Raw genomic sequence first — 26,090 nt, forward strand, 5'->3', positions numbered from 1 at the left:
AAACAACCTAATGTTGAACCTCAAGCTTCTTGAAAAAGAAGAGCAAGTTAAGTCCAAAGCTCGTACAAAGGAGGAAATTATAACAATCAGAGCAGAAATTAATGCAATGGAGACTAAGAAAACAATACAAAGAATCAATGAATCAAAGAGTTGGTTCTTTGAGAGATTAAATAAAATGACAAACCCTTAGCCAACCTTATCAAAAAAAGGAAAGAAAAGACTCAAATCCACGCAATTAGGAATGAAAAGGCAGAAATCACAACAGACCCTGCAGAGATCCAGAAGATCACCAATACCTACTTTGAGAACCTGTATTCTAATAAGATGGAAAATACAGAAGAAATGGACAGATTCCTAGATACATATGAATTACCAAAGCTGAATCAAGAAAATACAGAAATTATAAATAAACCAATATCAGCCAATGAAATTGAATATGTAATTTAAAAACTACCAACCCAGAAAAGCCCTGGCCCTGACAGAGTCACCGCTGAGTTCTACAAGACATTTAGAGAAGACCTAATGCTGCTACCCTTCAAACTCTTCAATGAAATTGAAAGGGAAGCAATACTCCCAAATTCATTCCTGGAAGCAAACATTAGCCTGATTCCAAAACCAGAGAAGGATCCAAATTATAGGCCAATCTCCCTAATGAACATTGATACAAAAGACCTCAATAAGATACTGGCAAACAGAAGGCAGCAAATGATCAAGAAGGCTATACACCATGACCAAGGTGGATTCATCCCAGGGATGCAGGGGTGGTTCAACACACACAAATCAATAAATGTAATACACTATATTAACAGAGCCAAGGACAAAAACTATATGATCCTCTCAAGAGATGCTGAAAAAGCATTTGACAAGGTCCAACATCCATTCATGATCAAAACCCTACAGAAAATTGGTATAGATGGTCTTTATCTCAATCTGATAAAAGCCATCTATGACAAAGCAACAGCCAACATCATATTAAATGGACAAAAACTGAAAGCTTTTACTCTAAAATCAGGAACAAGACAAGGATGTCCACTGTCACCGCTCTTGTTCAATGTAGTTCTGGAAACATTAGCCAGAGCAATTAGACAAGAGAAAAAAAAATAAAAGGAATAAGGATAGGAAAGGAAGAAGTTATCACTATTTGTGGATGACATGATACTATTCTACATAGAAGACCCCCAAAACTCTGCCAAAAGACTAAGTCAATAGCCTTCCTGTATACAAATAATAGACACACGGAAAGAGAAATTACAGAAACAATCCCTTGCACTATAGCATCTAAAAAAATGAAATACCTAGCAAATGATCTAACGAAGGAAGTAAAAGACCTCTACATTGAAAACTACAGTACTCTGAAAAAGGAGATTGAAGAGAATATCAGAAAATGGAAAGATATCCCTTGTTCTTGGGTAGGAAGAACCAAAATAGTGAAAATGGCCATACTTCCAAAATTATTATACATATTCAATGCAATCCCAATCAAAATCCCAACAGAATATCTCACAGAATTAGAAAAAACAATCCTAAAATTTATTTGGAACCAGAAGAGACCTAGAATAACAAAGGCAATTCTGGGCATCAAAGGCAAGGCAGAAGGTACCACAATCCCTGACCTGAAATTATACTACAAAGCTACTGTGATAAAAACAGCATGGTACTGGCAAAAGAACAGACCTGAGGATCAATGGTACAGACTAAAAGATGCAGAAACAACTCTAAACACACTCAACCACCTTATCTTTGATAAAGGAGCCAAACACCTTCATTGGAAGAAAGATAGCCTCTTTAATAAATGGTGCTGGAAAAACTGACTTTCCACATGCTGAAGATTGAAACTAGATCCATATCTTTTACCATGCACTAAACTGAAATAGAAATGTATCAAAGATCTAAATAAAACATAAACACTAAATCTTCTGGAAGAGAGAATAAGTAGAATGCTTGAGAACACAGGAGTAGATAAAGACTTCATGAACAAAACTCAGACTGCAAAGGAAATTCTACAAAGAATCAACAACTGGGAACTTATCTCATTAAAAGGCTTTTGCACAGCAAGAGAAACCACCAAGAGAGTGAAGAGACAACCCATAGAGTGGGAAATTTTTTTTTAACCAGCTATTCAGACAAAGGACTATTATCTAGAATATATAAAGAACTAAAAAAAAAAAATCAGACCCCTCAAAAAAAAATCAAACCCCATTGCAAAAATGGGCATCTGAAATAAAAAGACACTTCTTAGATAAAGAATTAGAAAGGCAGGGCTGGGGATTTAGCTCAGTGGTTTCACTGCCTGCTGCACAAGTGCAAGGACCTGAGTGCGATCCCCAATACCAAAAAAAAAATTAGAAAGGCAAATAAATACATGAAAAAATTTTCAACATCACTGGTCATTCAAGAGATGCAAATTAAAACAACACTGAGATGGCATCTCACTCCAAAAAGAATGGCTGCTATCAAGAAATCAACCAATAACAAATGCTGGTGGGGCTGTGGGGAAAAAGGAACCCTTTCCACTGCTGGTGGGAGTGTAGACTGGTGTAACCACTGTGGAAATCAGTGTAGAGATTTCTCAAAAAACTAAAACTAGAGGTTCCATTTGACCCAGCTATACCTCCTGGTATCTTCCCAAAAGGATTAAAAGCATCATACCACATATGCATATGCATACCCATGTTTATAGCAGCACAGTGTGTAATAGCTAAATCTTGGAAACAGCCCAAATGGCCATCAACTGACAAGTGAATAAAGAAGATAGGCTCTGTTTGGAGTACTACTCTGCCATAAAGAAGGATGAGCTTCAGACATTTAGCTAAATGGATGGACCTTGAAACCATACTTTTAAGTGAAATAAATTGGACACACTTGTGTAAATACCTCATTGCTTCTTTGGTGTGAGAAACCAAAAGTGGAAATAAGGACTGACATGTATAATGAATGTTGGGAAATGGGAAAAAAGTGTTCAAAGGAGTGAAAGGGAAGGAGAAAGGGTCAAGAAAAAAAGTGAAAATAGAAGAAAAAATGGAAACAAATCTTTTGTACAGAGGGAGGGGAAGGGGCTTGAGGGGGGAATAGGATAAAATAAATAAAATTTACTTAAAAAGCAGAAAAAATTTAAAAATTTTTAAAAACTCTAGGGAAGTAGTTCAATGTTCCTTGGGTTCAGTCCACAGTTAACCCCCCCTTCCCAGACACATGCATGCACACAGAGTAGTCTGGGAATGGATTTGGGTTCCACTATGCTGGAATGCAGGCAGCTGCCACAGCTGTGACTTTATCTGAGAGTTGGGGGTCCTTTTCTGAGCTCACTAGTTGGCAGAGTTCAGTTTCTTGGGTTGCAGGTATGAAGTTCCTGTTTCTTGTTGGCTGTCAGCTGAGGGCAACTCAGCATCTAGAGGCCATCTTGGGAAGGCAAACACGATGGCTTTTGCTACAAGGCCACCAGGAGTCTCTAGCTTGAATCCCTGACTCCTGACTTCTTTCAAGGGCTTGATTAGTCAGACCCACCCACAACAACCTTCCTAATTTAAAGTCAACTGATTGATTAGGGACTTTAAATACATCTGGAGAATATTTTCAAAGCACACCCAGGTAGATGTTTGACTGAATAATGGAGAGGTATGTGTATCGGGAGGTGAAAATCTTGGGGCATGTTAGAATTCTGCCTACCATACCATACCAGCTGTAGCTCCACCATTATTTTTCCCATTGGGCAAGCATGTGAATTCCTCTTTCTTCCTTCATGGCCTTGAGCACCACTTGAGATAGCATGAAAACTGTTTGAGTTTAAAATATGTACATTTATAAATCTTCTCAAATTGCTCAAGCATAGAACTTTTTAACTCTGTCATTTCTCTTCATAATTGACATCGTTTCCCCTTATGTGAATTTTGTAAAAATCAATAGCTATCTTTTTAAATAGATTGTAGGTTTGGTGAGGGAAGTACCTGGGTTTGTTTGCGCTAGTGTGACCCCAAATAATACTTCCTGGGTGAATAAATGAACGGTGAGTGGGTGCATAAAACACAGTGAAGCAAGTTAGCACTAGATTCATTCATTCTTATCTACTGAGAGCCCATTATGTGCCCATTTTTGTAGGATTACTTCTTAGATTGAAATTTTTCTGATAAAGGAAAAAAAGAATTTAAAATTTGGGCAAATTGCAAAACTTTCCTACAGAAAGTTCACATCAACTTTTATTGCTAATAGTGACACTGCCTATTTCTCTATGGTATAATTAATCTTATACGTACTTGAAATGATATTATACTTTAGTTTGCATTTCGTTATTACTTGCTATTTGCACTTTTCCAGTGAAATTCTTAGTTCTGTTAAATTTGATGGAAAAGACAAACTTTTCATCATCTGACCACAAAAGATACACAGTTGAAATGATTATGAAGAAGTGTGAGAAAATACACTAGCTTCAGGGCAATCTGATGTGCTTATTTGAAGTCCCTGTAATGTTTAAGAAAATCAGCATATTTGAAAATTTGTCAGTATCACCTTATGATTTCAATTCGAATATAATTATTTACAAACTTGGTATTACATGCAAAGGCATAAGTGACTTTAATTAAGTCTGTTAATAGCAATGAACTCTTTAAAATAATTTACCAGTTTGATGTTTTCTCCAGTACTGAGGCCTTTGCACTATTATATGAGCTACACTCCCAGGCTTTAAAATTTTTTTTAAATCTTGAGACGGGGTTTTGCTGTTACTGAATTGCCCAGGCCAGGATTGAAGTTACAATCCTCCCACTTCAGCCTCCCAGAGGGCTGGTATTACAGGCCTGTGCCAAACGCCCAGCTGATTTAATTTCTAAGCGTTGCTCCACTGCTCAGAAAAATTTGTTTGTGCAATCTATTCTGCATTACAAGTGCTTAAGGAAGTCAGGTATATTAAATTTGTAACCGTTTACAATCTTTCAATTACTGAAACCTATAAATGAGATTGACTAGGGAAATTTAATGTTATGTGAATGTTAAACGAACTTCAAGAACAAGTGGGAACAATTGCTCATTTTATACAATAATCTGTAAGTAGAATCCAGAGATTGGCAAATAAACATGATCATAGAAAAAGGGAAATGTGTTGGATGAATCCGCAGTTTCTAGACTGGACAGCTGAGTGAATGATGGTGATATTCACTGAGATGGAAAGCAATTTATTGATATCTGGAAATGCCCAGAATCATGAATTCATTGATATCTAGAAGTGTCAGGGTCATACCTGACCCAGCACTAAAAATAGCTCCCACCACTGGCAGATATATATGCTGGCTGAATGTATGAGTAACTTCTTTGGAGAAATAAAGTAGAAACTAGTCTACTTTGGGTTGACAAGGGAATGGAAATGGAAGTGATGTGAACAGGGCAGTGTGTTCTTTCTAGATACTTGGCTGAGAGGGAAAGATGACTTAATAGCTGAATGGGCCCAGCTGGAGGAAGTAGGTCCCTGGGAGTGAGCCTCTGGTAGATATATCTTGTTGAGGAGTATCTCTCTTTCCCTCTCTGCTTCCTGGCTGCCGAGAGGTGAGCAGCTGTCTTCTGCCACACCCTTCTGCCATGATGTTTCTGCCTCGACAAAGGTCAAGAGCAATAGAGCCAGATGACCATGGTCTGAAACCTCTGAAACAATGAGGCAAAATAAGTCTTTCCTTCTCTAAGTTGTGTCAAGTATTTTATCACAGCAACAGAAAGCTGACTAATGCAAAACCAAAGCCTAAATGCGGGGCTAAGTGGTGAATCATAGTCTTCCACGTATATGGATGCAAATATGTGGGTTGCATAAAGAACTTCCTAAATGACTGATTCCTCTCAGTGAATGCCTCTGCGCCAAGTGTTATCACAGAACATTTGAAGAAGGATTAAAATCTTGGACTTCTGAGTGTGAGCACAGGCAAGGCACTGACGGATGCTGGTGATGAGCAGTGCTGAGAACTGACTGGTATCTTTCTCTGACTTGCTCAGCTGCTTTGCTGAGGAACAGGCATCGATTCAAAGCTGATCCATGTTGGTATCTGGCAGGTGGGACAGGGGATTAGATTTATCATAGCATTAGGGTTTTTGACCTGGAGAGTATCTGATTAAGTGATGAATTAAGGACAGTAATCACAGCAATAGAAAAAAGAAAACTGTAAGCCTCAAATATTTACACTCAGTCTTGGTTAAAACCAGTTAAATATCATAAGTCACAAGCCAGCTAGATTTGGTTGGAAGCCTTGGAAGAAAAGTTTATTGAAACTAATACAAGTGCTTTTGAGAATACAGTCTACAGTCATCACTGGAAAGAGGAGGGGAAAAATGAAGAACATTTACAAATAAGTTATTGCAGAGGCAGGCATGCACAAACACAAAACAGCATGAAGCAGGGAGGATGAAGGTCTTGTTAAAGTAATATAATTTACCTATGCTGTATCTTATCTTCATGAAATTAGGCTTCTGATAGGCCTGTTCCATGTGGTTACTTACTTTTTAAATGGAGACATCTTAATAGAATGTAATACTTAACCTAAGGATTACCACAAAGCTTAGGTTTTCATGTTTCTTATAAGCAACTGAATTTATTCACTGTGTATTTGTTACAGAAAAGTGCATGTTAGATGTTTAAGAATTGGATTTAATTAGGTTAAAATAATCACAGTGCCCATGTGTGTAATTCACCATTTTTGACTTCATTAACTTCAATATTTAAACTCCATCACTTTATAAATAAATGTAGTCAATTCACTTGCTTTTCAGAGAGCCTCCACACCCTTTGTTTTGTTCTGTTTTGTTTTGTTTTCTGGTACTGGGGATCAAACTTAGGACCTTGCACTTGCCAGGCAAGTGTGCGCCACTGAGCTACATCCCTGGCCCCACATCCTTTGTCTTTGCTTTCTCCCTACAGGCCTGATGTACCAAATAAACACACTCTAAAACACAATGAAAAGCACATTTCTTTGCTGACACTAAAGAACATTTATTGAGTACTTTCTAATTGCAGGGCTCTGTCCAGAGAACCTTTGCATACATTATCTCATTTAGTCCTCACAACAGCCTTGTGAAGGTCTAACAATGACCCCCTGCAGAAATAAGAGGAGCAACTTTCCCAACAACACTCTTCTACTAAGTTGTATTATAAAGAACTGTTTGACTTGGAGAAGTGAACACACTTGGAAAAAGACAGCCACAATAACTACCTTCTAATACCTGAGTAGATGTTTATGGTAGAGTGATTGGATTAGCTTCTTGGATCACAGCACCAAAGGGTAAGAAACATTTTTTTCTAGTGCAACGTAATGCTAGAAGAACTTTAACTACTTAATAGTTTACCCATAGCATCACCTGAGCAGCACGTTTGCTTACATACTGACTATCCCAAGTATTGCTCAGGTAGGTGTCATTTTAACCCGTTGATTCCTGCATTGAATACATTTGATAAAACTGTTGTTTTTATATTTCCTGTTATATTATCTTACAAAAATTAACGGAAAAAGTATACAATGTTTGGTCATCCTGTATTTATTTATTTATTTACTTACTTACTTATTTATTTTAGGGTACTGGGGATTGAACTTGGGTCCTTGCGCTTTCCAGGCAGGCAGCAGCACCACTGAGCTAAATCCTGGGCCCAAGTCATCCTGTATTTAAATAACTGAACTGCCAAGTGGTTAAGCACTGGGTGAAGGTTGAAATAGATGGCCTTTAAGGTACCTACAGATTCTGGGTCCACTACTCTTTTCCTCCGTATTCTCTATTTCTTTCAACGCATCACTCTCCCACTCCTTCACGTATTGGTGCATTCATTCTTGTTCCTAGTCACTAAACATTTACAGTGTTTCACAGCCCAATACAGTAACCACTTGTGGCTGTTAAAATTAAATAAAATAAGCAATTCAGTTCCTCAACTATGCTAAGTATATTTCAAATGCTCAACAACCCCACAGGACTAGTGGCTACCATGTTTGATGGCACAGATTAAGAAACAGTGCTGTTTCAGACATCAAGATAGTGACGGTGGCCACAACAATCCGAGTCCTTGACCTTGAAGAGCTTACAGCCTCATGAGCGGAACAAAACACCCAGTGCTGTTCATTAAGTACATTTACTCAGCTCTTGCTGTAAATGAAGCAGTTTGTTAAGCACCTTCTAGGACTATCTGATTCCATCCTCCCACCACCACAAAACAAGGGTTATTATTACACCCACTTTACAGACAAGATAGTTAAGTAACTTGTCTAACTTAATTGAAGAGGATTGTAGTATTACAGACAGCTAAGCTAGGCAGAAATATTATAGGCAGTCAGACAGGGCTAGGCCCTTGAGAGAGTCAGGATAAAGGTATATGGCTACCCAAGATGAAAACGTCTGATGTCTACTGAGGGCCTTTAGATAGACATCTAGTGTCTCTATTGCCAATCACAATTATGTCACCCCTTAAGCCTAAAGTAGCCAGAATGGTCATTGCCCCTTGCCCCCTCACAACAGTTAGGGGTACCTTTTCAGAACAGGTATTATTATAGATAGCAAAGCTAAGCAAAAATATTATAGGCAGTCAGCCAGGGCTAGGTCCTTGAAAGAGTCAGAACAAAGATAAAAACACATTACAACTGTGGCCAGAGGCACATCTGTTGGAGGCAAGTCCTCAAGATAAAGAGGAAATGACCAGGCCTAAAACAAGTGGTAACACCTGGTCTAATGAAGTCTAGATAGACATCAGTCACTGTGGTGGGTGACCAAGACCCTCAGACTCATCCCTTCCTGAAAAGTTCTTCGCTTCTTCTATGTACACTTGCTATGTGACTTGCTTCCCCATTGGATCAAGCGACTATACTTATAATCTTATTGGTTGATCACAGCTGTAACCCACATTGTATCCAAGTGGTTGTGCTCTATAAAATTTCCCGACAAGTGAGGTTCATGGCACCCCACTTTTGGGTCCCCTCCTGCCTCTCAAGAGTTGTATCTTTCCCCTCAATAAATACTTTCTGGGGCCGGGGATTTAGCTCAGTGGTTCAGCCGCCTGCCTCGCAAGCGCAAGGACCCGACTTCGATCCCCAGTACCAAAAATCAATCAATCAATCAATCAATCAATCAATCAATCAATCACCCCAAACACCATATACCAACTTCTCAATGTGCTATCCAAATAAATACTTTCTACTCTTAACCTTCATTGTTCCCTAAAATTCATCCTTCGATTTGGGGAACACAAACTCCGTGGGTTGGACATGGACATCTAGCAGGTTGGGAGTTCTAATATTTCCCCTACATCACATTTAGGGGTCCTGTATAATTTCCTATATCGGTAGGGCCACAAAAGCACAAGTAAATGAAACTCTGCTTGTAGGTATTGAGTAAGTTTTGAACAGCCTGACCATGGTGGTGCACACACATAATCTCAGCACTATGGGAGAGACAGGAAGACTGCACCTTGGAGCCCAGCCTAGCTGGACCTTGTCTCAAAATATCAGTGCACGCCTGTAATCCTAGTAGTGGGCAGGCTGAGGCAGCCTCCGTGGGTTCGAGGCCAGCCTGGGTTACACATAGTGAGTTCAAGGCCAGCCTGAACTACATACCAAGACCCTGTCTCAAAAAAACCAAGAACATATCTGTGCAAAGGGCCTGGATTTTCAATTCCTAGTCCCAGTACCACACACAGCCAAGTTTGAAGCAAGAAGGGATTAAAACCCCTCTGTCTACAAGGTACTCAACGCGTGTGCTCCCACGTGTTAGAATGACCTGGGGCGCTGATTCCCTGTGCTTAAAATGCGGACGCCGAAGGGGCTGCGCGACACCGCCAGCGGCCTCCAACGTCAGCGGCCTGGCTGGCAGTAGGCGCTCAGAACACGAGGCCGCCCCCCGGCTGCCCGGGCCCCGCCCCTCTAGGCCAGTCGGGGCTGCCTACCCTCACAGATCTGCTCCCACAGATTTCTGCCCGGTGGCTCGGCGACTTGCCCCAGGGAGACAGATTCAGGAGACACGGGAGACCCAGTAGGCACAGACGTCGGGGTGACCAACGAATCCGCAGAGCCTGTGGGTTTCTCACGCTGCACTGTACCACTAGAGACTGGCCGAGTCGCCGCCATGGTCGCGGTTTCCGCGGTAACCGCGTTCCCCTCACCGCCGCGACCCGGAAGCAGCCGGAACTTGCGGAGGCGGCCCAGCGACTCGAAATAACTTCCGGGTTGCGGCAGAGCGCGCTCTCACGTGGAGGCGGGGAGGTCTGACCAGCAGGTGAGTGCGAAGGGAGCTGAGCAGCGTGCGGGGGCCGTACGTTAGGCCTGGGATTTGCGCGGCGGCGAAGAGGGGAAAAGCAGACGTCCTGTACCCCACAACCTGCCGGGGCCTGAGGCCGCCGCCTCCACGAAGTTCTCCCGCTTGGAAGGCGGCCGGGGACCCTACCTAACCCCTCGCTGTATGCTCTTACGGCAGCTTCGTCGCGGCGGAGCCCTGGAGCGGCCGCTCCCACCAGCTGACCCCCTTAAGTCCTACTGGTGGGTGCAGTGGGATCGAGGATTGGTGCAGGGCCTGGGTTGGAATCACTGTTTTGCCGCTTGTTGGTTTCGTGACCTAGCGCTAGTGGATGAACGTCTCCAAAGTCCGTGAGCCTGAATAGGCAAACCGGCATTTAGGAGGCTTCCGCGGGAATGTAAATGCGCTTTTAGAGAAAGCATTTGAGTCTACAGAAGATGCATCGTAAGGCTCGTTTCCTCTTCCCTTCGCGTTGAAAGAGTGAATACGTTTGGGGTCGTAGGGCTGAAGAGGAGGATGCTGCAGGGTTCAGACTGGCAGAGATGGGGACAGAATCGGATTAAGCTGACCTCTGACCTCCCGTGGCTTTATTTTCCGCTCTCTCGACCATTCCACCATCCTGAAGCGCGCTGGGCTTTCTTGACTCCATCCTCTCCAGGTTTGCACACTCACCCTCTGCAAGCCTCTCTGTTTGAATTTCTTGGGCTCTTGTCTCGGGTTTTGGTCCAGCGCAGTTACCATTCATATAGCCTTGTTTGTGGCACCTGTGCCCACATGGTCACCCCTGTGCCCCGGACACATTTATTCACCTGTCCAGTAAACATCTCCACTTGGGTTTCTTTTCTTTCTTTTTTTTTTTTTTTGGTACTAGAAACTCAGGACCTTACGCTTTTGAGGCAGGCAGCGCCGCACCACTGAGCTAAATCCCCAGACCTCCGCTTGCATATCTTAAGTCATCTGTCCAAGACAGTCTGTTTACTTGTATTGCCCAGGCTGGAAACTTCTGTTCTTCAGAAAACCTTGATAACTAGTAGGGTACAACGTCCATCACCCTCTCCTTACTGCTGTCCTTGCTTTTAGATCTGTATTGTTGATACCATGCCTCTTTCTCTCAAATCTACCTACTTTTTTGCATGAGATGTTGGCAATCAATTTGAAATGTAAAAACAGTGAAACAGGCTTGCAGTCCGGATGTGGCTCCTGTCCTGAGCAGCCTCTTATTCACTCTCCTATGGAGAGGGAAACTGAGGCCCAGAGGAGCCAAGGGCACGAGTGTGTGAGGCCACGATTTGACCCACATCTTTCAAGTCCTAACTGGGGCCTTTCCTTTCACTGTGCCTTGTGGGATGGGAGTTAGAAGGTTGTAAAAGTTACCTGGAATAAGGGCGGAGGACTCATTTCTAGACCCAAAGAACCATTCAGATGAGCCAGAATATGGGGTTAATTGGGTCACTGTTGATCCTTCTGGTGGGAATTGGCAAGAAGGGTTGACCTTAGGATTTCTGTCTGCTGTATCTCAGCCCCGAGAGTAGCCTTTGGTCTCTCTGACTTGATCACAGTTGTGCCCTCAGTTGCTGGTCCAGGCTGGGCCCTTGGTAAATGGCCTGTTGAATGAATGCCCGTGCTTAGAGCTTTGAGGGACAGAGTTAGAAAAAGAAACAATATCCCAGACTTTTTACATGGATTATCTCCCTTATTCCCTTTTAATAACTCTTCAAGGAAGAGGTGTTGGTCCCACTCCACCCCCTTTTTCCAGATGAAAAAACTGAGACTTGGGGAAGTTAGGTAATTAATTGAGCAGTTTAAAATGTAGGGCTTTCTGAATTTAAACTTCTAGCGGATTTCCCATCGCTCTAAAGGAATCATAGCCATTTTTCCAGTTCCCTGACTTTTCAGACCACCCACCTAGGTTTTGTGCAGAGCTTAATAGAATTGAGCAGTAGGGGCTGGATGTGGTGATAACTTGTACCATTTCTTTTTCCAGAAATGATCACGAAGACTCACAAAGTAGACCTGGGTCTTGCGCTCCCAGAGAAAAAAAAGAAGAAGAAAAAAGTGGTCAAAGAACCAGAGATTCAATACTCAATTATAAATGATGCCAATTATTTTGCTGATACTTCTTCTGTGAGGGGCACAGCCCCCTCTAGGACCATTAGCCAAGGGCAGGCACCTGAGATGCCCCTGGTGAAGAAAAAAAAGAAAAAGAAAGGCCACAGCACCCTTTGTGAGGAGCTCCCAGAATCTGAGCCCACATCACAAGCCAGATGGACGGAGAAGTCCCCCAGCCCCAGGAAGCTGGCCCTTGACCACTCAGAGTCCTTCAGAGGGGAGAAAAAAAAGAAGTCCTTGCCTTTGGCCAGGTCACAGGGCTTAGGGCTAAAGGCCTCCTTGGACCCCAGACAGGGTGAGAAAGCCACCAGTGCTGGCAAGAAGCTCAAAAAACACAAGAAAGAAAAAAAGGCCCAGGATACCAGAGCCTACCCCATCCGGGACCCACTGCCCTGTAAGGCCGGAGATGCTTCCTATGGATGCACGGTGGGGAAGGGGGCCGAGGAGCAGGCGGCCTTGGGGCAGAAACGGAAGCAGGGCAGCTCCAGAGAACACAGCGGGAAAGTCAAGAAGAAGAAAGTCCACCAGGAGGAAGACACCCTCCTAGGCCACTCGGGGCTCTCCAGGTCCACGGCAAGCAGCCCTAGGAAAGGAAAGAAGCAGCAGCCGGTCAAGGTTGAGGTTCTAGAGTACATCCCAATAGGGGAGGACGCTAAGGCCCCAGGGAAGAACAAAACAAAGGCTAAGAAAAAGGTGGAACAGCCAATTGTTGAGGAGCTGGCTCAGAAAAGGAAGAAGAAGAAGAAGAAAGAGACCATGGTAGCAGCAGAGCCTTTGAAGGAGGTAAGTTTTCCTTCAGAAATGGATTTTGCCTTGGGAGAGGAGGAGCAGGGATTGGCAGTGTCCATGTGCCCCTGAATGCACGTTTGTACGTGCACGGGCACTTCGGCTTTTACCTTCCAAAACCCTGGGGAAAGGTGTTGACGCACATATCTGAAAAGGGTATGAGTTATCCAGCTTCAGGCATGGCTGGCTCGAGGAACTCACAAGATCACCAATAGTACAGGTACCCCTTGCGATCAGAGCTCTCTCCAAATTCTGACCCTCTGCTCTCAGATTCTCAGTAACTTGGGATCACTTTTCAGATGAATCCTTTGACTTCTGAACTCCTGCCACTTGCTAAAGGTCTGAGCTCAGTACATGGGATGTAGGAATCAGATGTATTTACATAGCAGGACATGGCTGTGTATTTTGTTAGTTTTAGTCCTAGTCTCCTCTTGCTCCCCAACCCCCACCTCATGGCTTTCATCCTGGTAGTTCGATCGCCCAGCAAGAAGAAGAGTGGCCCTCAGAATAATTACAGGAAATGTCCCAGGGCTGCTGTCACAGGTCTCAATTGAGTCATCAGCTGGAAGCCCTGATATGAAAGCAGGAGTGAGGTGTTGAGGGTGTCAGTCCCACCAAACCTTGTCCTTTGAGATGGAGGGGTAGGGGACAGTTCCTGAGAGGAAAACTGGGGTCTTGTTACCAGAAGGAATGGCGTGGACAGTGGCCTGGTGACAGCCATTGAGATCTGGTGTCTCCCTCCTGACAGGCCGCCTGGAGCATGGAGGGGGATGGTGGGGAGCTAGAGAGTCACACCAGTGACTCCACTGACCTACAGCCTTTACTAGCTGGGCCCCTATCAGGGCCAGGCCACCACTCCTGACCTCAGGATGTGCGAGTGTGTGGACATGTGAGTGGAAACAGGATGGTGTGTGTCCTGTCATGTGCCGTGTGCCGTCACAGTCGGTGTCATTTCCTGAGGGCTTACTGTGTTCCTGGGTGGTGATAAATGCTGTCCATGTATTGACCCGTTTGATCCACCCACTAGTGTGCTGAGGTAGCTGCTCCTGTCACCCCACTGACAGACAAGGAGACAAGCTCAAAGGAGAAAAGACCTTGTCTAAGGTCACCCTGCTAGGAAGAAGTGGAGCTGGGATTCAAACCCCAACTTGGGCTCCTTCTCAGAATCCTCCTGTGTACCCTTTCCTAGAAGCCAGTCTTTAGAGCCCAAGAAATGATGGTCTTCCGTGAGACAGCTCTTGGTTCTCTTTCCAAGACAGGGAGGAGGTGGGCAGGGGCAACATGGAAGGTATATGTACAGGCCTTAGGAGGCTGGATTTTCCACCATTTCTTTTTTACTTTTCCTTTTTATGGTACAGGGATGAACCCAGGGCCTCACCAGTGCTAGACAAGTGCTCTGCTGCTGAACCACATCCTAGCCCATGGGTTTTCCTGTGAACAGCCAGCCCCAGCTGGCCCAGGGAGGAGCTTGGTTAATACTACTGTCCCTGAGTGGTTAGGTGATCTTGTGTTGGTCACTTTCCTCTCTGGCCCTCAGTTTGTCATATAGCTTGGTGTTACCGTTTGGGGGAAAGATACGGAGGAGGGTGGGCAGGGCTTTGTCAGCTAAGAGAGCTAGGTGGCAGGGGCCAGAGTGATGCTGAGTCTGGGGTCTTTTCTGGACTTACTCTCATGACTTCGGCCTGCTGGCTGCCGGGCCATTCACTGTGTACTGAACCTCACCTGCCTCCTTCCTCTCGTGCAGGAGCCAGACACAGACCTGGAGGTGGTGCTGGAGAAGAAAGGCAACATGGATGAGGCGCACATAGACCAGGTACAGCCCTTCCGCTGTCTCCAGCCACCCCCAGGAGGCACAGGTCCCAAGATCGTGATCTCAGAGGCACCAGGGACTCCAAAGGCCACACAACCAGCTTCTGTGGCACACCTCCGGGGGCAGGGAGCTCCTGGGGAGGCCTCAGCCACACCGACCCCTCCCCTTCCCCCTGTGGAGGAGGGATCGTGACTGCACAGATCTTCTCTGATTGCGTTGGAGACCGAGTGCGGTTACGGTTGGAAGGAGTCAGGAGTCGGCAGGGCTGGCCTCACAGCAGTGCTTGGTACATGGCAGCTATTCCTGCCTCTGTCCTCGTGCGAGTCACTGGCAGGAGCTGCACTAGTGCCTGAGAGAAGCAGCAGGGTGTGGGAGTGAGAGGGAGGGGGACTGTCATGGCTTCCTCACCCCAGGAGAGAAACTGAGGGAGCATTCAGGACTGAGCTGAGTCTGAGGACCCAGAAGGGATGGGGAAGGACCAAGCCTGCTTTGGGGGACTGGGAGCTCCCCTTAGAGGGGGCCCTCGGTGAGGCCAACAGGGTGAGGGGGTGACACTGCCACGGCCTCCCTGCAGTGCACGGTCCTGGTTGGCTCCCCAGGGCCAAGGCTGGGCCAGCACTGCCGGAGCTGCTGTAGCGTCTGGGCCCATGTGGAGGCCTGTGCCGGGGCCCTGCTTGTCCAGGCTCTGGCCCTTCCTGGTCCCCGTAATTCCTGGGGACACAGAGCTCAGGCTGCTGTGTGCAGAGCTCTTTGCTGTAGTTACTCGTGCCTGCTGAATACACATTCTAAGATAGCATCTAACCACTGGGGACGGCTGCAGTGTGACCCCATCTTTTTTCCCTATAAATACCGAAATGTTCCTATGTTTAAAAATGGAAAAATAACACACTTGGAGGGGAAAAAAATCACCCAAACTGTTAGCACCTGTGCTGCTAGTCAGAGTTAGTTAGCCCTTTGTGTGTCCTCCCAGATTTGTGCATTTTAACTGTGTATATAAGTGTAGTAAGACAGTGTGGACTCATGCTGTATCCATTGTTCTTTCAACTGACCTTTTAATTGCACCTGCATATGCAGATCTGGTGACACCCTTGCACATGTGTAGCATGACTTCATTGCAGGGATGGACCTTTGTTTTCTCTCGTCCTTACAGCTGTCACCTTGTTTTTTGTAGCTTTAAACTGTGTAAGAAGTCCTATCACTTGACAGCCTTAGGCAGATTAGAAAGGAGGAAAAGGGATGACACATTGTGGGGACTAAAGTTATACCTGGACCCTTGGGAGGAGAGAAGGCCCTGCAAGCTTCTGTATGGAAGAGCAGGTTGCTGGTGCTCAGTGGATCACTCATGAATGAGACATCCCTACTGTGTGCCTGGGGCTCTGCTATGTAGATATTTGTTTCTCCCATTTACCCTCCAAAATAGACAAGTAGACCAGTGTTCAGAAAGATTAAGTGACTTACCTAGGCCACATAGCTGGTTAATGGCAGGGCTGGGATTCAAATTAGCCCATGCCTTTCTTTTAGAAAACAATGTGGTATAAACAGGATATAAAAAAATGGAAAAACATCCCTTGCTCCTGGGTAGGAAGAACCAGTGTAGTGAAAATGGCCATACTTCCAAAACTGCTACATAGATTTAATGCAATGCCAATTGAAATTCCAACAATATATTTCATGGAACTGGAGAAAACAATCCAAAAATTCATTTGGAACCGTAAGAGACCTAGAATAGCAAAAGCAATTCTAGGCAACAGAGACATGGCAGTTGGTATCACAATCCACAACTTGAAACTATACTACAAAGCTACTGTGATAAAAACAGCATGGTACTGGCAAAGAAACAGACCCGAGGATCAGTGGAATAGATTAGTTGCAGAAACAACTCGAGACATACACAGCCACCTCATCTTTGACAAAGGAGCCAACTACCCTCACTGGAGGAAAGATAGCCTATTTAATAAATGGTGTTGGAAAAACTGGATTTCAACCGGCCAAAGATTTAAACTAGACCCATGTCTACCACCATGCACTAAACTAAGATCAAAGTGGATAAAGATCTGAATATTAAAACAGAAACACTAAACTTGCTGGAAGATAAGTTAGGTAGAACTCTTAAAGACATTGATATAGGAAAAGACTTTATGAACAAAACCTCAGTAGCATGGGAACTAGCACAAAGAATCAACAGCTGGGGTCTCATCTTATTAAAAAGCTTCTGCACTGCAAGAGAAACGACCAACAGAGCTAAGAGACAACCTACAATGTGGGAAAAAATTTTTAGCAGCTGTACCTCAGATAAGGGACTACTATCTAGAATATATGAAGAACTGAATAAAATCAGACCCCCCAAATTTAAAGACCCAATTCAAAAATGGGCATCTGAAATGAATAGACATTTCTCACACAAAGAAGTAAAAGCAGCAGATAAGCATATGAAAAAATGTTCAACATCACTGGTCATTCTAGAGATGCAGATGAAAACAACACTGAGATTCCACCTCACCCCAGAAAGAGTGGCTGCTATCAAGAAATCAACCAATAACAAATGCTGGCAGGGTTGTGGGGAGAAAGGAACCCTTCTCCATTGTTGGTGGGAGTGCAGACTGGTGCAACCACTGTGGAAGTCAGTATGGAGATACCTCAAAGAACTAGGGCTGGAGGTCCCATTTGACCCAGCTATTCCCCTGCTGGGTATCTTCCCAAAGGAATTAAAAGAATCATGCCACAGTGATATATGTGCACCCATGTTTATAGCAGCACAGTTTGTAATAGCTAAAGCTTGGAAACAGCCCAAGTGCCCATCAACTGGAAACTGGATAAAGATGTGGGTTTTTAAAAAATAAAATGGAGTACTACTCAGCCATAAAGAATGACAAACTAGAGACATTTATAGCTAAATGGATGCATATTGAGGGCATACTCTTCAGTGAAATAAATAGGACATATGTGTAAATACTGAATAGCTTCTCTAGTGTGAGAAACTGAAAGTGTAAATAAGGATTAAAACGAATAATTGATAATTTGAAATAGGAAAAGGTCCAAAGGGGTAGGGGAAGTGGGAGGGGAAGGGGAAAGGAAAGAAGGGAAAGGAAAAATTATGAGAAAAGGAAAAAATGGAAACAAAGTCTCTGTAAATAGAGAAGGGTGGAGGGGGTGAAGGGAGGGCAGGGGAATGGGGAAAAAATAAGAACTAAGACACATCATGTATGGCTACAAGCACCCAATGATAAATGTAAACGTATTGTATACCTAAAATGTTCCAATATAATTAATGAGTAAAAAAGATGTGGGAATAGGCATGTTAAAAAAGAAAGAAAGAAAACTGTGCTCTCATCACAGAAATTAACTACAGTGTCCTGCATAAGAACAGGGCAAGCCAGGGATGGTAATGCACACCTGTAATCCCAGCCCTTGGGAGGCTGAGGCAGGAGGATCACTGTGAGTTCAAGGCCAGCCTGAACTACAGAGCAAGATCTTATCTCAAAAAACAAAACAAACCACAGGGCAGTGGGATTGCATTTTGGGAAAGTTTCCATCCTAATGGCTGCTATAAATCAAACTGTTGCAGTGGTTCAGGTAGATGAGTTATTTCTAAGAAATTCATTCTCAAGAAACTGCGAGCTGGGTGTTACGGTCCATATGTATCATCTTAGCACTAGGAGGCTGAAGCAGGAGGATCATAGGTTCAAGCCCAGCTTGGGCAATTTAGTGACTTAGCAATATCTCAAGAGTATGAAAAGGGCTAAGGATGTAGCGTAGTATGAAGACCCTGGGTTCAATCCCCAGTACCATCGTCAAAAAAGAAAAAACCCTACCTGGGAGAATAAATGAGGCCTGTACATCTCAAGGCCAAGAGTCGCAGCCCTGAGACAGTGCTCTTGACAAAGGCACGGAGTCTAGCAGAGTGAGGTTCACCATCTCCCGCCACCCTGCATTACTCAGCCTGTCTTTCATTTTAAGGTCAGAAGTAACATCCCTGTCTCTTTCCCCCGTCTTCCGTCGTCTTGCTAGGTGAGGCGAAAGGCCTTGCAAGAAGAGATCGATCGGGAGTCGGGCAAGACAGAAGCTTCTGAGCCCAGGAAGTGGACGGTGAGTTTGGTGCCAGGGTCTCAGAGGTGCCTGCTCCCCGGCCAGGCCTCTGAGGAGCTCCAGGCCACTGGCTGGGCTGCCTCGGCAGCATTTAGTCCTGAGCGACTTTCCTTACTTTGAAAGGGGTGTGTGCCTCCCTCCCTGGGGAATTGGCTGGGCGAGAAGAGCTGCCTAGACCTTTGATTCCAGCTCTCTTTGGGTGTGGGGTGTGGGGTCCTGTGGATTAATCACTGAGGACACATTTCAAGCTCTTTCCAGCAGTGGGCAGTGTCCTCAGGGCTCTAGGAAGGGCTGGGAGGCAGAGGTGAGAGGGGAGCAGTGGCAGACCTCTCTTGGGACTGGCTTAAGATCCAGTCTGAATGGCAAACGTTGGCCCTGCCCGAGAAGACAGGACAGGTCTGAGGGCAGCTTTTGGGCCATGAAGCTGTGGATGGCGATCTGGGACCCTGGAGGGTTGCTCTGTGTTTCCCCATTCTTTGGTTATTCAGCTGAATAACTTCACCCCATTTTGGAGCTGAGTGCTGCTTTGGATTAGAAAATCTGAGATGAGTTACTGGCCCTAGCTCTTGCTGATCTGAGTCTCTGGGCAAGCACCTTCCCTCGCTGCCTCAAGTTTCCATGCCTGTGAAAGCAGCCTTATGCCCCTTCCTGAGCTAAGCAGAGCTGATAGGTCACCCCGATGGAGTAAGGGCAAGTGGCTATACTGGGGAGGACCTGATGGCAGGAGATCTGGGGCTGGGATCTGCTGTGTCCTCCACCTGGCACTGTCCCCAGGACCTGGGTCGTGTGCCTGTTTAGGCAAGTGTGTTTCCCGGCTGTCAGTGGCCAGGCTGGCAGCTGGCAGCCTTGGGATGACCAGCTCACCAGGCACAGCTGGCTTCTATCTCAGGTCACCTCTGCTCTAAACTGCACTGAAGCTATACTGACTCCCCATCTGGGCCACCGTGCAGTGACCCCTTGGTTCTGATTATTCTCAAAAAGCCAACCTAGAAAAGTGTGCAGGCCTGGCATTTGGCTCACAGGTGGAAAGTTCCTGGGTAGGCAGAGGTCCACAGCCTGGTGGGCGTGGGGCAGGAAGAATGGCTGAGGACCTCAGATGTGCCAGGAATTGTGTGCTGGGTTTGGGGGTAGGGAGTGACACCATCTTGTACATGAGGACATGAGCTCAGAGAGGTGGGGTGACTTGGCCAGAGCTCTCAGGCGGGGCTTTGTCCAAGCCTGTGACTTCAGTCACATCTTGGGGAGCTGGGTTTCTTGCCTCTCCCATTTTCTTGTCCATGGAGATTTTTGTGTGGGTGCTTGAGTGCTGTGGCTCGAATTGGGACCTCCAAGGCCCTGGGCTGGCTCAGCTGCTGACGTGGTGGTGGGACCGACCCTTCTTCACTGTGGGCCTCCCTCCCACCCAGTGTAAAGGGCAGCACTTCCGAGAAGGGAACTGCTTCCCCTTCCCGGGTGCTCCCCGTCACCCTTCAGGCGATGGCTGAGCAGCTGGCTGGTAAGGGCCTGGGGTGTTCGAGGTTCACGCTGTGTTGTCTCGGAATGGCCGCCATTAATAAGGCAATCTGTGCTCAGGGTCAGTGGCACTCTGCCTGGCATGTTAACTAGCTGAATTGCTTTGGATTAAGGGAAAGTAACTGCTTTTTTTCTCCTAACGTAGGGGCCTCAGTTTGGCCAGTGGGATACAGCAGCTTTTGAAAGCAAGGAACGGAAACTGAAATTTCTCAAACTTATGGGTGGCCTTAAGAATCGGTCCCCTTCGTTCAGCCGCCCCCCTAGCATGACTGCAAGACCCAACATGGCCCTCAGCAAGGCGGCAGCGGACACCCTGCAGCAGAACTTGCAGCAGGACTACGACCGGGCCATGAGCTGGAAGCACAGCCGGGGCGCCGGCCTCGGCTTCTCTGCCTCCCCCAGCAGAGTCTTCTACATCGACAAGAATGCATCCAGGTCTGTCAGGCTGGAAGATTAAACGCTAGTGTCTTCTACCCACACAGCCCAGGTGGCTTGTCTCGGTTTTGCAGATGAAAGCCACCTAGCGGTGCACAGGATGGAGCACCTGTGGAGACCAAGGACAGATGGGCAGCTCACATGTCCCGGGAGCAAAAACCTTTGTTAAACCTTCATCCCTGTGGTGACACGGGCATGTAAATAATGGCAGCTGACAACTGACCTTTGTTGAGGGTATAGTATGGCCCAGGCAAATACTGTTTTTGCATTACTGTATTTAATTATAAATGGGTGCTATTCATGAGGCAGCTGAGGTTCCAGGAACAAGTAATAAAATTGCCCAGGGCCCCTACCATTGAGTGCCATGTGTTAAAAGGCGGTGCCCTGAGCCCTAAATCACTAATCACTTTGAATGTCTTATCTAGGGACTTTCACCCAGAATACTTGTTGGGGACTAACTGATGGGGGAAACAAGTTTTATGCATGTGTGATTCTCAGGAAGTGGAATTAATGGTAATAGGGGATTGGCAGGGTTACTTGCCTTCCCGTTTGTAATAACTGCACATAGACATGAGGTGCCAACAAGAAGATATGGCCACCCTTTCTCTGCTGCAGTTGCCGTCCTTCCCTGAGCTTGGATGTGCATGGATTTGATGTTTCTAGGTGTTTGTTGGACTCTGAACAAAGCATTCTAGAGAGCAGTTACATGAACTGATGGCAAAGGACCCAGTGACTTCTGTGGGGATAACACAGGATGTTGCTTCATCCTGTAGGGGACAGGTTCCATGCTTGAACTCCACAGCAAGCCTCACAGCTCCAGGTATAAGCTCCATGACCACACGACCACCTGGCTCCCATTCGCTAGCCTTTTGCATCCCGACCTGAGTATCCTCTCCACTGCAGCCACAGCGAATCTCCCAGCTGACCCGCTTTCTCCTGTGATCTGCCAACATGTTCCAAGTTCAGTCAGTTTTCAGGAAAAGGAGTTAACTGGGTGATCTATCTGCCTTGTAAGTCCTCTCAAGTGATGTAAGCAACATTCATTTCCAGATTTTGGTGCTTTCTCCAGTTTGTGAGCATGCTATCTGGAATTGAACCTGTATGGAATGGTGGCCCTGTAAAAGAACATTGTTTTTCCAAGTTCGTTTACAAAAGAAAAACATCTTCCATAAAAAAGTTACCCACGTTCCTTTGCAATTCCCTTCCTTAAAGGCCCATCCAATCCTCCTTGGGCCAAGGACCCAAAGGCCACTTGTGTGAACAAACACTGAGACACTGATTCTTGGAGAACAAGATTTGATTTTAATGCTGATCCCCACTTCTCACTGTCAGAATACCTGGGGAGAGGCTAGAGCCTAAACCAATCTGTATATGTAAAAATAAAGTAAAAACAAAAAACTTCATTTCCAGTAAAAATGGAGGGTAGCAAAGTAAGGTCTTTTTAGACCCAGTGCCAGAGTCCTTGGGGACCGACTTCTGGAGGAGCAGGGTCAGGTCCTTGTCTGCAGAGGGAGTCTGAGGGCCAGCTCAGTCAGGTGATTCATGTCTGGTTGTTTGCTTCGCTTCTTGATATATTCCAGAGTTTTCACCTAGGAAGAAAAAGATCCATCTTGCTTCTGGCTCATTCATAACTATCCCTGGAGCCTGGGGCTCTGACAGGTCAGCTATTATGTGAGTTATACCTTTTAACAGAGGGTAGGGAATCTTGAAGGAGGGTACAAGAGGAGAAGTCTGTTTTTGAAGCAAACCTTGGGTTGTAACATGCCTTGAGAATCAGATTTGGGTTGGGCCAGGAATAACAGGTTTTCATGTGCATGGTTTCTACGTAGAGGGAATGCCCTGAAGTGCCACGCCTCTTAGCAGTGGGAAGGGACCCAGAGGCATTCGTGGGTGTGGCCTTGGTCAAAGGGGAGACTAGGGCAGCCTGGGGTCCGGCCCCCCTCATGCTGCACGGCAGGCAGTGGCGCTGGGCGCGGGGCCCACGCAATGCCTCACCATGGTCCTGGTGTCCCCGCAGCCATGCCTCTGTGCCAGGTGCCACAAGTTGACAGAGAGCTGGTTAAGCCTGTTGTTTCGCAGGTCTCCGTGGGCCAGGATGCTGTTGAAGAAGGAGAGACCCAGCGAGCTCTGGCGCTTCAGGGCCTGAAAGAAAGGGCAAGTTCTGACCGTGGGCTCGGGCTGTGAATGAGGCCGAGCTAAGTCCTGTTGACCCTGGGCTCAAATGGGCGCTTGCTGCGTGTCTGCTGCAGGGCAAGGTGCTTAGCCTCCCGAGTCCCGCCTCTTTCATCTGTGACCTGAAAGTACAGAGTGAGGACCGGGTGAGAGGATTCACCCTGTGCGCCTCGCCTGTAACATGGAAGACACTCAGAGGCCAGTGGGTCAGGGAAGGAAACGATCAGCAGCAGCCAGGTGTGGTGGTGCACGCCTGGGATCCCAGCAGTTGAGCAGTTGGAGCACAGACTTGAGAATTGCCGGAAGTTTGAGACCAGCCTGTGCTACATAGTGAGACTCTTGTCAAAAAAAAAGGAAACAACTGGCAGTGAAAAGCCACCTCACTTCAATGCAAGCCTAACTGAGAGCCGAACGGCATCAGCGTGTCTCTTTCAGATGTGCCTCAAGCTGTAGTCACCATTCCTGCCCCGAAGGTGTGACAGTAAATACCAAGTGATAGCTTCTCATGAACATGTCCCCAAGGTTTGTTGCTGACACCCAGCTTCCCCAAGAACCAATTTACACCTAGATACCCCACATTACTAATTCCTTATTAGAGCAGAGCAAACCAGAGTCCCGGCTTTGAGGCAAAAGGAAAAGCCAACCAAAATGCAGCAACAGGTCAGCTTCCCAAAGGTAAATGCAGGCACCTAGAAAGCACACCAACAGGTGCGCCAGGCAGGTCATCCAGTGCTGGCCACTGGCGAGATAGTGTTTCAGGCCCTCGCTGAGGTCCTGCTTGTGCATCTGCTTTGCTCCCGGGCAGCTAAAGGGTGCAGACTTCAGAGTATGCCAGGGCCTCGGTGCTTCACACAACTCCTGACTGTCTGCAAGACAACTTGGTGACAGGTACACTAATGCTCCAGCATTCCATCCCCTGGCTGTTCATGCAGGTGGAATTAAGATGGGGATTTATGGACATGGGCCCAACAGATGACTTGGGCCCTTAAAAGCAGAAAGCAGTGGGAAGATGAGGGAGAAAGGAGGAGGGTCAGGGAGGTTTAAAGGACTTGATCCAGCATTCTGGTCTTTCATGATGGAGGAAAGGGCCTAAAGGATGCAGGCAGCTTCCAGAAGGTGAAACAGCCCTGTGGGCAACAGCCAGCCAGGAAGCAAGACCTCAGTTGTACAGCTACATGGAGTTTACATTCTTCCCAGTAAGAACTCTGCCAGCTAACTCCAAATTCAGTTTTGTGAAACCTGGAACAACCCGCCCAGCCAGTGCCAGCTTCTCACGTGCCAGACTGTCAAGCCATCACTGGGTACTGGTCTAAGTTGCTAAATCGATGGCTGTTGGGTGCCCAGCAACAGGAAGCGACATGCCCACTGTGCAGACAAGGAACCTGAAGCTCTTTGGGGCTAAGGAACATGCGCCCGGACCCTGCCAGGAGTTCTGAAGGGGACCTGAGCTCAGGCAGATTCTAGAGCCCAGGCTTGTGCCCAGTCTGCCCATACCACAGGCCCACCGTGGGCATCCTGGTCAGGAAGCAGCTGGGCTGACCAGGAAGAACCTCGTAGAGAAGTGAGTGTGCTCTGAGTGCCCCAGCAGCAGGCACAGGAGGGGAGCAGCACCTGCCAGGCAGACTTGCTACCTGGCTGGGTGTGGCCTGCTCTGGCTTCGTGTGTCCATCAGACCTCACTGTCCTGTGCCAACCAGGATCCTGTGCCTATCTGCTTCCCTTTGGAACTGCCCACGTCTGATGCCTGTTTTCTGCTAAGCTAAAAAAAATTCTGTTTCAGAACTAACAAAAAACATCTCCCCCGAGGGGCTGAGGATTTAGCTCAGTGGTTCTGCCGCCTGCCTTGCAAGCGGAAGGACCCAAGTCGATCCCTGGTACCAAAAAAACAAAAACAAAAAAAAAACCTCCCCCGAGAGAGGCCTTAAACTACATTTCACTGAAGTGAAGAAGATTTTTAAACAGTCAAACAAGGAACAATATCTAACTGGGGATTTCTCTGCCGCAGCACTCCTCAATAAGCATTTTATCCTAAAAAGCTCAATTCACAAGTGTTTTAATGCCATGGCCCATTAAAACACCACCAGAGCCATGAACAAGGGCTGCAGAGGCATGCCAGTGGACATCCCAAGACAGAAGCACACAAACGTGTCACAGTAGAGCCAGATCAGGGCCCCAGGCCATCGCTAGAGCTGCTTTTCCTGAGATTTGTCATTTCCAGGAAGCTCTAGGGGCCTGGATGCTTCCCGGCTCACCACACCCAAACATCTTCATACAGGCTCATGATTGAAACAGGGCTGACTCCTTTCTCAGAGGTCAATTCTGGAGCAGGGATGGTGCCCGCACTAGCAGATGGGACACATCAGCAGTGAGGCAGCCTCCCCTCAGTGGAGGGTTCCCAGTGACTGGCTGGTCTGGCACCAGCCTCAGGCTCCCGGGGCTGATACTGACCGGAAGACTCCCACCTGTGCCGGCGTCAGTACTGAACTTCGCATGGCAGTGTTGAAACAAGGGTGAAGTGTTTAGTTTCACCTTGATCCATCCATATTTTTCTAAAAAATGAGCGTATCTGGACATTTTCAGTCAAGTCCGCAGTTTTAATGCAAGATGAAACATCCCAGCTTTGCTATTTTTCAGAAGCCTTACAGAGTTACTGCCATCAATCTCCTCTTCCCTCTCCACAAAGGAAAATAAGGAGAAATATTAAAGCAGATTAGAATTATATGGCTGTATTTGTATTGTGAGCTGGGGCTGTTAGGCCATGGTCATTTAAAGCCAGCGGCCCTGCCGATTAACCCCGCTTGCTGCCTGAGTGTGATGAAATCGATTTTCAAATCAGGTGGCGAAGTTTTCGCGGCTGCCTCTCATCAAACCTGTTGCTGCTCTGAGAGGCCTCTGGACTAGAAGATGGAGGCAGAGCCCCTGGTTTTAGGAAAATGAGGTCAGAA

General features: G+C 46.4%; 3 protein-coding genes across 24 annotated transcripts in view; 1 reads left to right on the forward strand and 2 right to left on the reverse strand.

The window, feature by feature from the left end:
- The window catches only part of Iqck (IQ motif containing K), a 128,023-nt gene extending 117,951 nt beyond the window's left edge, over positions 1-10,072 (reverse strand). For all 17 annotated transcript variants that reach the window (XM_087208954.1, XM_021237240.2, XM_004855822.4 and 14 more), the window contains exon 1: positions 9,890-10,072. In XM_087208954.1, coding sequence (XP_087065080.1) covers positions 9,890-10,070 — 181 coding nt within the window. In that variant the 5' untranslated portion in view covers positions 10,071-10,072. The remainder of the gene's footprint in view (positions 1-9,889) is intronic.
- Knop1 (lysine rich nucleolar protein 1) lies at positions 10,062-22,163 on the forward strand. 3 transcript variants are annotated; one of them, XM_004855825.4, is made up of 5 exons: positions 10,062-10,218; positions 12,221-13,128; positions 14,876-14,944; positions 18,950-19,027; positions 20,685-22,163. In XM_004855825.4, exons 2-5 carry the CDS (start codon positions 12,223-12,225, stop codon positions 20,994-20,996), a joined length of 1,365 nt encoding a protein of 454 aa, XP_004855882.2. In that variant the 5' UTR covers positions 10,062-10,218; positions 12,221-12,222; the 3' UTR covers positions 20,997-22,163. The 3 variants fall into 3 exon arrangements, with proteins under 3 accessions (XP_004855882.2, XP_021092889.2, XP_004855881.2); XM_021237230.2 differs by having other exon boundaries at positions 10,160-10,894; XM_004855824.4 differs by having other exon boundaries at positions 10,190-10,478.
- Positions 22,164-22,253: 90 nt separating this feature from the next.
- Vps35l (VPS35 endosomal protein sorting factor like) overlaps positions 22,254-26,090 on the reverse strand; it is a 122,722-nt gene continuing 118,885 nt past the window's right edge. For all 4 annotated transcript variants that reach the window (XM_087208928.1, XM_087208926.1, XM_087208925.1 and 1 more), the window contains 2 exons: positions 22,970-23,116; positions 22,254-22,563 (listed from right to left, as the gene is read on the reverse strand). In XM_087208928.1, the coding sequence (XP_087065054.1) occupies positions 22,465-22,563; positions 22,970-23,116 (246 nt within the window). In that variant the 3' untranslated portion in view covers positions 22,254-22,464. The remainder of the gene's footprint in view (positions 22,564-22,969; positions 23,117-26,090) is intronic.

The sequence above is a fragment of the Heterocephalus glaber genome, unplaced genomic scaffold, assembly GCF_053883595.1.
Source record: "Heterocephalus glaber isolate CG9 unplaced genomic scaffold, H.glaber_assembly_v1.0 deba00000943, whole genome shotgun sequence".
Lineage (NCBI taxonomy): Eukaryota > Metazoa > Chordata > Mammalia > Rodentia > Bathyergidae > Heterocephalus > Heterocephalus glaber.